The 11,693-nt window shown below is 34.5% G+C and overlaps 2 protein-coding genes across 2 annotated transcripts; one reads left to right on the forward strand and one right to left on the reverse strand.

Annotated features, from left to right (window-relative positions):
• Nucleotides 1-3,843: 3,843 nt before the first annotated feature.
• On the reverse strand, nt 3,844-7,285 carry LOC136811707 (uncharacterized). The gene is made up of 3 exons (XM_067068331.1): nt 7,036-7,285; nt 4,644-4,726; nt 3,844-4,188 (listed from the first exon to the last, which is right to left on the reverse strand). Exons 1-3 carry the CDS (start codon nt 7,283-7,285, stop codon nt 3,907-3,909), a joined length of 615 nt encoding a protein of 204 aa, XP_066924432.1. The 3' UTR covers nt 3,844-3,906.
• A 328-nt stretch (nt 7,286-7,613) lies between these two features.
• LOC136811708 (uncharacterized) lies at nt 7,614-10,883 on the forward strand. The gene is made up of 6 exons (XM_067068332.1): nt 7,614-7,852; nt 8,993-9,115; nt 9,923-10,097; nt 10,358-10,425; nt 10,636-10,727; nt 10,870-10,883. The coding sequence occupies exons 1-6, from the start codon at nt 7,614-7,616 to the stop codon at nt 10,881-10,883; spliced, it is 711 nt and encodes a 236-aa protein (XP_066924433.1).
• The last annotated feature ends 810 nt before the right edge of the window (nt 10,884-11,693 follow it).

Here is an 11,693-nt window from a genome sequence, read left to right on the forward strand (position 1 = left end):
GTCAAACCTCTTGCTTATACTGTGGATAAGGCATTCTTTGATTTCATCACCACTCGTTGTCTTTATCAGATCTTCAATCTGGTTCTATAAAAATAAAACAGGTTCAGTGGTTTTAGCGTTATGAAAATTACATTCGAGTTTGTCTGCGTTAACTTTTTATATTGGTGAAAAATTAAAACACAGCACATGTTGACCAACATTTTAATCAACATACCTTCAAAGATCTTCCCAATCTTCCTTTTAGCCTACTAAGATGGCTTTTCGCAGATTTGCCTTCGACTGGAGGGAACAGTGAAAGAATTTCACCAATAATTTCTGTTGTTATACACATTTTAGTTACTTCTAAAAGAAAAATTAAATCTGAAGTAATTGATACCATGATAGATTGCGAGACGATAGATAGACATAAATCTTTATAGAAGTATTTTGAGAAGACACTGGGGGTGGCATAAATTTTCATCGTTCTATAACAATAGATTTTTTTGTCAAGTCCCCACCCAAGTTATGCTTATCTTACAAAAAATAAAGAAAAAATAGTCAGGACAAACCTGTATAAAAGAAGCTTTATTATAAATTTTAGTTTCCTTTAAAACTCAAATATAAAATGTCAATCGACACAAGCAACAAACATATCGTAAGTTAATAAAAAAACCATCTCGTACGAGGTTCGTACCGTCGTTAGACAAAACTTTCAATGTTGTTATTTACCCATTTTTGAATTTTAGGCAAATTTGTTGAAAGTTTTGTCTAAGGACGGTAGTGTAAGAAGTTAAAATTAAAGAGGGTCAATTGAAAAACATGAGAAAAATAAACAAGCAAAATGTCGACAACTTTGAAAAGATTTAGAAAATAACATTACATTCACAAGTTCTTAATCGAGATGGTACCATAGAAACGAAGCTGAAGATGAAACCCTAATATTAAATCCTATAATTAAAAATAAGATGCAAAGTAATAATGTAAAAAATAATCGCCAATGAAAGAATATAAAAAATCACACCGGCAGAACAAAGTTAACAAGATCAGATTCTGTGCCTTTCCTTTTCTTGTATATAGGATGGCGTTTGAAAAATCTACACTTTTTCTTCTGTACAGCAATAAACTTGGATCGGACACTTGACAAGTGTATAAAAGTGTTAAAATCCCAGTGTTCATACGTTGTGTTCCAAATTTTCAACGGGCTACCATAACCGAATTCCTCTCGGTAGGGATGACGAGCGAACCAACGGCATTCAGCGATATAATCGACAGTTGTACTACCGTCTTGATTTAAGATATCAACCTGGAAAAGATTTACAATTTCTGCGGGTCGAAATTCTTCTGCTCCATTCAAATCATTTACGACTGGGGCGATTACGAAATGATCAGGGGAATTTCCTCCACGAAATTCTACCGAGGAATATTTACACCCATTGAAATGCAAAACCTTGAAACATTTAGCAAACTTCGAAACCTTTGAACCTTCAAACATTGAAGATAGTAATAAATGGTCTTCGTCTGAAAAAGTGAATCTGTCTTTCAGCAATTTATCGGCAGGAACATTTTTCGTTTTAGATGTCTTGAAGAAAGGTAAATACATACTGTGGTCCAGGGACTTAACGGTTTGGTGAAACACAACTTTCTTCATATAGGTACTCACGATATTATAGTTATTCGTGTGATAGCTTCCCAGAGTGCCATTGAAACGTTCGAACGAAAAGCACCAGAAGCTATAAACTGGACCAAAGTTTTCAATACATTCCTTCAAGTGTAGATGAAGGTGCATGTTAGGGGTACAATGTTCTGCACCATACAGGTTGACAAAATCTTTCAGGAACAGAATAAGAAGATTATGGGCTTGTTTCACTTCGTCAAGAGTAACAGACTTTTTGCATAGCAGTTTACAAGCCCTAACGTATTTGTACACGTTTTGGTATTTTTTTCTACCCAGCAACCGTTTGCAGCAATAAAGTGCATAAACTAGAACAAATGCTTTACATTCTTCTGCCTTCAACCGCTTATAGTATTTAGAAATCTGCCTAGGTAGTTTGGTTTGACCCTCTGGTACCTGAATGTGTTGTTGAAGGTTGTCGATTTTCTTCAATTGATCCTCGGTGAGCGTACCAGTTTTCAACCAGATTTTGATAAAGAGCTTTCCAGTTCCTAAAAGAAACAAGAAAGTGAAAAAAAAAATTAGCGAAGATGTTGGTTTTTGTAACATTTTTTAGCTGGTGGTTTACATTAGGCTGTTTGTTGTTAAGAAAAAGACTAAGGCTTGAATAATTTCGAAGCAACAAGCAAGGAATGTCGAGAAGTAGACAAAGGTTAAATTGAAGCTTGACAAATGTTGGATAGTACCAAAACTTAAAATCAAAAGGGTTAAAATCGCCCCATTTATTCATCTACAATGAACAATGAAACTCAGTCATTCATAAACATTACATGCCAAAAGATGTATACCTCAATACCTCCAAAAATAACTATGAATAATAGGATGTAGGAAAAGGTGAAGCGCCATTCAACTTACCCAATAAAATATTGTGCATGGGGTCGATTACATGCATTGTTATGGGATCAAAGTAAGGCAGGTCAAACAATTTTGAATATCTCGCACTATATTTCTTCTCCAATTTAGATTTTGCGGTTTTATTTTTGGCCTGTTCAACGATCTGTGCGGAGACTTTATGGATGGCACCGTTTCGTGAAATCCACTTGTTGAAACGAAAACCTGGATAGTCAGGTTTATTGTTTGGAAACCTTCCTCTGGGAAACCTCTTGAAACACTTACTACAGCCTGAAAATAATAATAAAATAAAAAGCATTTTAGTGTCTTTCTCGTCCAAGTTTTTTATAAGAATAAGGTAATTTCCCAGTCCACCACCCTCTAAGACCCCTATTTTTGGGTATTTGTAAGAACCTGTACTTTGGACCATCCGACACATTGAAATTTAAGCAATTGGTCATGATTTTGCTGAATCATGAAAATTTAGCACTTTTTAGGGTAAAACATAACTTGGCAGCCTTATGATCACATCAGTTCAAAATCTCATAGGCCCCTTCAATGAAAAAGGGAGGCTGACACTGTCGCAAGGCTGAAGTCTTTTCAAGAATTGAGCCTGGATATGTTATAAAAATGTGTACAATGCATAGTTCAATCTTGATCTTAATCTTAAATCGTAATCTTGCTATGCTAGGCCCTATCAAACTCTTGTAACAGCTTCATTATGGATAGTGTCATATGCTCTATGACAAGAGTTCTTACCTAAATTAGCAAAGAATCCAAGGAAACCACAACATTTTCTGGTAGCAGGAATATCACTTGACAAGCTGATCAAAGCATATTTGTATAAGCTTTTCCCAAATAAACTGCTATCCTTTATCAAAACACCATTCCAGCCAGCGTGCAAGTCATCAACAATGGGACCCAAAAAAGTATTTACATTAAGAGATGGTTCTTTTGGGCCTGGTATAATACCACATACAATAAGATTATCATATTTGAACCGTTCCTCTCTTGGAAGATTCAAGATTACCATATAAATAATACCAAGACTGTATTCTGAATTGTCGAATGGTTGAAACCAGTCAATATTCATCATTAGACCAAGATTTCTGCGGTCAGAGAAAAAATACTCGCCATCTTTCCCTTGAACGTTTTCCAAATTTTGCCATCATAGATGTCCGTCAATTCTTCATCAGAGTCAGAAGTGTTTCTTTGTTGAATCAATAGATTTTCAAAGCCTTTCCGCTCAAGAAATTTTTCAATGGTTACATTGATTCTTCTGGAACAGTATTCTTTCCTAGGATATAGGATTTTTTTCCCAGTTGAACTATACTTTGAATTCAAAAGTCTGCTGTTACAAAGTTGATTCTTTTTGAATGGCATTAAAGAAGAACAGTTTTTGGATAACTTAATTCTATCCCTTGTTAAAACACAATCTTCAAATTTATAGAGGGTATTGCACTTTGGGCACACAACCCATTTGTCAAAGTCATCAATTGATATGCCAGCAATTTTGTAGGCTGAATAAAGTGTTGTTGGGAAGGCATCCACAAAACTTTGAAGGCACCAAGCAGTAGAATGATCGATGCATTTGATGTAAAAGTATGGACTTGAAAAAGGAATACGATGCGAAGAACGACAGATAAACATTTCTTTAATGGTGACATTTCTCTGGTTTGTTCGTTGCTTTCTACTTCCTCATCTTCCTAAAACAAAACATGAAGATAGGCTTTAGAAAGAGAAAAAGATGTGCGAAACAACAAGAGTTCATTAGGCATGCCTTGATAAGTATTAATTATGACTTCCAAGAACATTTGAATATATTTTCAGTTTCATTAAATGAAAAAATTCAAAAAAAAAAAACAAGAAATTATTTTGTCACCATGTTGACCCTTAGTTTTGAAAAATTTATTTTTATCACACCAAACCCCTGCTTGTACAACAAATCTAATTGACTTGACTTTATAGAAAAGAATGTGCTCTCTTGTATAGAACTTTAAATCTCCAGAATGTATTTCTTTCCAAAAAAAATTCTCCAAAAACAAACGTTTTCATTCATAAGACTTCTCAATTTCTAAATAATGCTTTATCTTATATGAAAAAGCCTATTTATTCCGGTTTCTGTCCATCCTAAGTCCATACATTTGAAAGATTATTTTACCTCACTTGAGCTATCACTTTCATCAGTAGTATCATGGGGGCTTGCTGGGTAATCCTCTTCCATTTCGTGTTCACTTGATATGCCTATGTAAGAAAGTGAAATGCATTGTCAAAAAATAAAATCAATATGAAAATACTCTAAAATACAAATTTTTTTGGATTACCACTTTTTTGAATTACTAATTTTTTGAATTACCATTTTTTTCATCAACCCTTTAATTGAACAAAAACGCCCGCAGGTGAAGAAATTCAATCTGTCAATTGTTCTTCCGAATGGAGGGTAGTAAAGGATGGGCGATTATAGCTCTTGCGAGAGGGTGATAACTGCCGCATGTATTATCAAAATTATTTTTTATTTTCCTTCGAAGAAGATTTGCTAAACCATGCTCTCAGGCCTTGGGCGTTCTTAAAAATTCATCTATCTTTCCACCCAGACGCACCCGGTGAAAACTGGGCGTCCTTGGGGGTCTTAGTGAATGGAGGTAATGGGATGTTTTTTCTTCTTTATTTTCTCTTAATATTTAAAAAAAAGTGTGTGGAGTTGTAAAAGTTAAGTTTTGCTAATTGGAATCTTCTATTTTGATTTTCTACTTGTTTCTTCACATGAAATTACAACAAGTGCCCTCCCTAATCAAGGTCTTACGTGACAACCACTATTCTATGTATTTTGCGTACTATTCAAGATGGCTGTGGTATTATGGTAAAGGTCTATTAATTTGACAGTTGATTGACAATGTCTGGACATTTCTTCCAATAATTTCAGTGCCGACCAACCAATCAACAACACACATTATGAGGCTCTCTTTTTCAAGTTTATGGAACTAATCAAACTCCTCAAACACTCTCAATTTTTAGAAAAATTTAGAAGCTCAATTACCTAACCTAATCATTCTATTGGATTTCATAGACCTATTTGGATAATGTCGCGGCCATATTGAAATATAGGCAAAATAGCAACTATTGAGAAAAAGGCAAGTCGTTTCGGATTGGCTAATTATGCTATTTTCAATATGACCCTTGCATTATCGAAAAGTTTATTATCAAAAGTTTGATTAGAAAAACAGTTCAATTGATAGTACAAGGACCCCTGAGGACGCACGGTTGTTTCATCTGGGAGTCATCCGGGTAGCCCAAATCTATACATTAATAGCGCCTGGGTTTTTGTCTTAAGAAAAGCTAATAAAACCGACTTTCCCTAAGGGAACGTAGGCAAAAAAGGGTTTGTTTACCTCCAGAGACCAAACGGTGGAGAGCATCAAAATAATGCGCGCGCATTAGTTTTATGAATTACGGGAAAGGTGTATTGAACACAATCGAATAATTGCAATTGGATAGACCTTTTTTCAAAGAGGACGTTCTGTTGAATAATTATGTACTCCAGCCATAAAAACAATGATAGAGCCATGCATAATTTCTGTATCATGCATATTGTAATAATTATGCGTGCTTTTATCCAGGCGTAGTTAATCGATAATCTTGAGTAATCGATAAATAATCGATAAGTAATCGATGGATTAGATATCAATTAACCGATAGAATCGTTAGGTAATCGGACTAAAGATTTTTTCAAAGCTCGATTATTTATCGATCAATTTTGTCATCGATTGTTTATCGATTATAGATCGATTATACTTCGATTAAATTAAGTATCGATTAAAAATCGATCGGCTATTGATCAGAGCTGTCGGTCACGATTGATCGATAACGATAACGATACGTGAGCGAAGATAAGTAAATAATTGATAAGTAATCAATGCTTGAACGATGAGTAATCGTCGATTGTTAACAATCAATACATGATTGATAAGTAATCAATAGGTTGTATGTAGTCGATATGTGATCGATAAGTAATCGATAGCTTGGAAATAATCGATCACTGATCGATACTCAAGATTTTTTGAAGGTCTGATAACCTATCGATTCTATCGGTTAATTGATATCTAATCCATCGATTATTTGCCGATTACTCGATTATATCGATTAACTACGCCTGGTTTTATCATTGTTTTTCTGCTGGACTACATAATTATTCAACAGGGTGGCCTCTTTGAAAAAAGGTCTATTGTCGAACGGTATCGAATCACAATTGAATATTTTACCCAGGATTTGCCCTTCGATTGTTCGATTGTATTCAAAAATGTAGATTACGTTCAATTGATTTAGATTTTATTCGCTTTCGGACGATACTTAACTGCTCCGGAGTGATCCAATGTAATTTAATTGCAATCAAACTCATCGAACATCATCACGCCGTGAGAAAGACCATAATATAAACCACGCTTTAATTTGCCTGTGTGAACGCCCGCTGGGCCCGGGTGAAGAAGTTCAATCTTTCAATCATTCTTGTGATGTGATTGAGAGGCCTGCTAAAAAAGTTAGAGAACAAAGATTACCTGTTTCTTCAGTGAAACTTTCCAGAACATCTGCAACAGAAACAGTGTCATTGATGATCGATGTGGTTTCAAATTGCTGCATTCCATCATCACTTTTGCTTTGTGTAAACAGTTTGTCTGTTGTCACTGTTTGTGTTTTCTTTTTTGCTATTTTCTGCAAGCACAAACCTTTATTATGTCCAAGTGCATAATAGTGAGACCTTGAAAAAGTTAATTTGCAATGATTACAGTATTTCCTTTTGTCTTTCATCTTTACTTTTTAAATCTTCTAAATACGTTGCTGCTGATCTCTGATTAGAATTCCAACAATGGCGACTGATGGCGACTGTGTTGTGAGAAAGAAAAGCGCGGTTCAAAACCGATAAGAATCAGTCAACCAGAAAATATCGGGAAATTTCGGGAAATCGGGAGAGCTGGGAAAATAGCGAACGAACGTACTACGTTATAATGATTTGAAAACCAGCCATAAATTATTTTTCAAGCTAACCACGGAATTTTCTCAAATCGGAAGACCGCGTGAGTTGATAATATGTTCTTTCCAATTTGCACTCCGTCGAAGCCGGTCACAGAATCTGAAAATGTCGTCCATCTCTAAAACTCAATTTTATACTTCAAAATCACAACAACTCAAAAGAAGAAGAAATATTACTAAGAGGAAAACAACTGCCTCGAAAGATCCTGATGCTATTTTTGCTGCCCAGATCCTGTCGACTCCACCCCCAACCGAGAAAAGAGCAAAAGTTCTCATGCCAGTCCACAATAACCCCGATAACTCTGACAACGACGAGGTTCCTTTGACAAATGGTAATGAAGAAATGTAAGTTTGAATTTAGTACATATGTCAGCACATGTATGTAATAAACTGTTCACTCAACTTTTATTGCATTTGAGACATTCCATCCATTAATCCAGACTTAATATTCCAATATCTATATTCAAAACTTCCAATTTCTGACAAGTCAACCCATAACCTCGCTCAAAATTCTGATTATTGGTTGATCGTTAATTGTTTTGATTTGTTAATGTTTAGGTGCGTGAGTGGAGTTGATTCAAGCGTTGATTATGCAGAATTATATATTCAACGACGTCTTGTTTGAGAAATTTTCTAGGCAACCTTCAATAATGTGTTCGGTTTGCGTCTCAAAAATGTCCTTAAATCCAGTGGGTCAGGGGTCACACAGGTGTTAACCTTAAAAAGTGGATCTTATTTTCAGTACTCTGCGTATTGGTCCTACTGCGATGCTGAAATTTCAGGAAGGCGATCATCAAAAATATGTTCTGTCGCATCACAAAACATCTCCAAATCCAGTCAGTTGGCCGTATATTTCTTCGGCTTTTTAAGTTTTAGTAAATCCCGATATATCAAGTCAGCAATATACAAATAGACCTTTTTTCAAAGAGGACGTCCTGTTGAATAATTAAGTAGTCAAGCCATAAAAACAATGATAGAGCCATACATAATTACTGTATCATGCATATTGTAATAATTATGCATGGTTTTATCATTGTTTTTCTGCTGGACTACATAATTATTCAACAGGGTGGCCTCTTTGAAAAAAGGTCTATTCTTTTGCTGCCAACTTTGATTTGCCAAACTAAATCCAGTGAAATGTGCACGCGCAAAAGTTAACCTTTAGGTATCAGCCCTATACTGCGTTGCTGAATTTCGACTTGAAAATTTCAATAAGGGTACATAATAAATCTCAAATGGGACTCAATGTAGGTTCAGTAAACAAACACTCGTAGCGAATGGATGATTCAAAGAAGTACTTGGCTATCAAAAAAATTTTCCAACTCGTTCGATTAGGGAATGTTTTGAAGATGAGTCGGTCGGGTATCGCAAACCGAACATGTTATTGATTGTTGCCCTATTAAGTTTTTTTAATCGATTAAAAGCAGGTCATAGGTTGCTGCTCAAATTGTGAAAATTTTGACTGTCTTCTCAATTTAATTTTAGCTCCAATGTGGAAGATCCTGATATCGCAGAAATTTTGCAAATGTCAACTGACAGCATCAACAATGGAGTAAATAAAAGCACACCTAAAGTTAAGAAAACAAAGAAGTATGCAGAAGTTTTGCGGTAAGTTCTTTGGTCAAGCTTTGACCATTCGTCTTTCCGTCTGTCTAACAATTTTCTCTATTTGCTATGAAGTTTGTGCCAACAATTGGGATTACTTTCATAAGTGAGGGGTAACATTCATCACCTGACTACAACAGACTACAACATTTTCTCTGGTCCTCAATTTACAAAATCCAGAAGTCATGACTTGTTACATTTTAGCTAAATTTACAAATTGCAGACCAGAGCAGTCTGCTGTTTGGAAGTGATGAAAGTTACCCCTTGATTTTGAAAGTAACCCCAATTGACGGTATAGAATAATAACTTTAATTGAAATTTTAGTTTAATGGTGTAGTTTGAAATCAAAAGATGAAATGATTGAGTCAAAGCCTTGCGGTTTTTCCTTGAATACAAACGACTTGCCCTATCTACCATTTGAAAACTTCCATTAATAGCGGAAATGCTGTAATTACTGAGATGAAATTATTTTATAACGGGAATCGAAGAACTTTCACCTGAATCTCCATGTTTTTTGAAGGAAAATTTAAAGTCGTAAGGTTTTTAACTTTCAGAGGTTGACAGGTCTGTAATCACACAATATGTACAAAATCTTACATTAATATGATGGTTTAGTTCATTCACATTGAAAAAATTAAGTTTCTGTTCTTCTGTTTGATCACTTTTATTACTTGCTGTAGCATCCCTTTGTACAACCTTAACAATGGCTCAGTTTTATGTGTATTGTTTTTATTGTGAATATATCATAATACTGTTCAAATTTTTTAATCATAGTACCATAATACTGATCAACTTTAATTTTTTTTACAGCACTATCAAGAATCATCATGATAATTACAAAGAAAAATTCGAAGAGCAAGATAATTTGATCAAACAACAAAAGGAGGCTATACAATTGTTGCAGGACAGAGTTACAGAATTGGAAGGCACGATGCAAGCAAGGGCAAGTGGACCTGTGGTTGAACCTATTGCACCAGAACTTGCTGTGAGTATGAGATTTACGATTGGCCTTTGCCAGTATCATTATTATTATATTATTCAGACAGAAAAAGAGCAATTTTAAGAGGGATTAAAAAAGTAAAGCCTGACAATAAGTGAACTTATTCAATTATTAAAATCAACTTATCATTTTAATTCATGTACAAAACTTTCTACAACACATGCACTAGATTTTAACCAGTGGTATCTTTAATCCATCTTGAAGTCTTGATTTTTCAATTCTTATTATTCATTGACTCTCTTCAGGATAAGGTACGCAGTATATTCAAATGTAAAGCCAGTACTGGAAAAGAAGTGTGGAATTTCAATTTAAGGTAAACTATTAGTAAATTCATGTGTTTGTTTATCTAGACAAGTAAATTGACAATTGATATTTTTTATTGTCCTGGGCTATTTCTGACACTATTTCCTGTTTAAAATACCTCCTTTTGATTTTTCAATTCTATAAGTCACATGGGTTAGAATGTAGAATTAAGTATGGTAGTATGGTACAGTGATTATTACTTTTATTCCAAAATTTTCAGGTTTGATGCAAAAGAGAATGTCCACATCACAGAACTTTTTGTTGATGAAATCACACCATTCACACCTCACTTTCATGAAAAGCTAGTTAAAAGTAAGAAACTTTCCAGAAAAATAATTACTCCTTTAAGTTCCAAAATAAAACTTACAGAGATGCAATGCTTGAGAAATATCATTATTAAGCCCCAAGTCCAATATGATTTTACGGCAATATGTATTTGTATTCTTTTCAAAAGATCTCAATAAATAGACAATGCCCTGTCTTTCACTTTCCACACACTAAATCTTGATTTGACCTATATTTTGATTTTTCAGAGGCTTGTAACCGTTACTTTAACCACCTCAAGAGGACTGAGAAAGAAAAGGACCTATTAACGCCTGAAGAGTTGGAAGCAAAGACTGTTGCAAACCGTAGATCATCTAGACGCCATAAAGTAAGGCAATTGTTATTATTAGCTGACAACTTAAAGTTTAAATTAAATACCTTAAGAGAACTATTTGTGGGAACTAATTTTTGCAGTTCGCAGTTCAATATTTAATATTTGTGGGAACTTAATTTTGCAGATTTCACACTTGAGAGAAAATTAGAGCCGTGCTGTGAATTATTCGACCTTTGTTTTTCACATTTGAATAATTTTACGGTTTGGGCCTAAATCTGCAAAATTTAGTTCCCGCAAAAATAAGTTCCCTTAATGTAACCAATATGTTCATAAAATACCAAGGAATGAACTCAAAAATATGGCATTTTTTCAGGCTTTTTGGATAAACTTGTCTTTTCATAGACCTACTTTGATTGACTTTCATTTCCTTTTGAAATTTCAGACCAGCAAACGTCTTCAGAAGATAGGCAAAACCATTGAATCACTAGATGAAGAAGAGCAGGAGATGGTATTGGCAATGACGGGCGAGGTTATGACAGCTGAAGAATCTGATGAAGATGAGAATAATGTCAAAATAATAATGAGGAGAAAATTGAGTTGGAGAAGTGATAAATTTGAACTTTTAATGGAAAAAATTAACTCCAAGACAACTAACAAAACTTTAATGTATCGTGTTAATG

The sequence above is a fragment of the Clytia hemisphaerica genome, unplaced genomic scaffold (genome assembly GCF_902728285.1).
Source record: "Clytia hemisphaerica strain Z4C2 unplaced genomic scaffold, Clytia hemisphaerica genome assembly, whole genome shotgun sequence".
NCBI lineage: Eukaryota > Metazoa > Cnidaria > Hydrozoa > Leptothecata > Clytiidae > Clytia > Clytia hemisphaerica.

Excerpts from the sequence above, each read along its gene's own strand:
- LOC136811707 (XM_067068331.1), bottom strand. The coding sequence starts at position 7,285 with ATGAAAGACAAAAGGAAATACTGTAATCATTGCAAATTAACTTTTTCA. Across the intron at positions 4,727-7,035 it reads AAGTTTCACTGAAGAAACAG|GCATATCAAGTGAACACGAA; the intron begins GTAATCTTTGTT and ends TTTCTTACATAG. Across the intron at positions 4,189-4,643 it reads AAAGTGATAGCTCAAGTGAG|GAAGATGAGGAAGTAGAAAG; the intron begins GTAAAATAATCT and ends GTTTTGTTTTAG.
- LOC136811708 (XM_067068332.1), top strand. The coding sequence starts at position 7,614 with ATGTCGTCCATCTCTAAAACTCAATTTTATACTTCAAAATCACAACAA. Across the intron at positions 7,853-8,992 it reads ACAAATGGTAATGAAGAAAT|CTCCAATGTGGAAGATCCTG; the intron begins GTAAGTTTGAAT and ends ATTTAATTTTAG. Across the intron at positions 10,098-10,357 it reads CTATTGCACCAGAACTTGCT|GATAAGGTACGCAGTATATT; the intron begins GTGAGTATGAGA and ends GACTCTCTTCAG.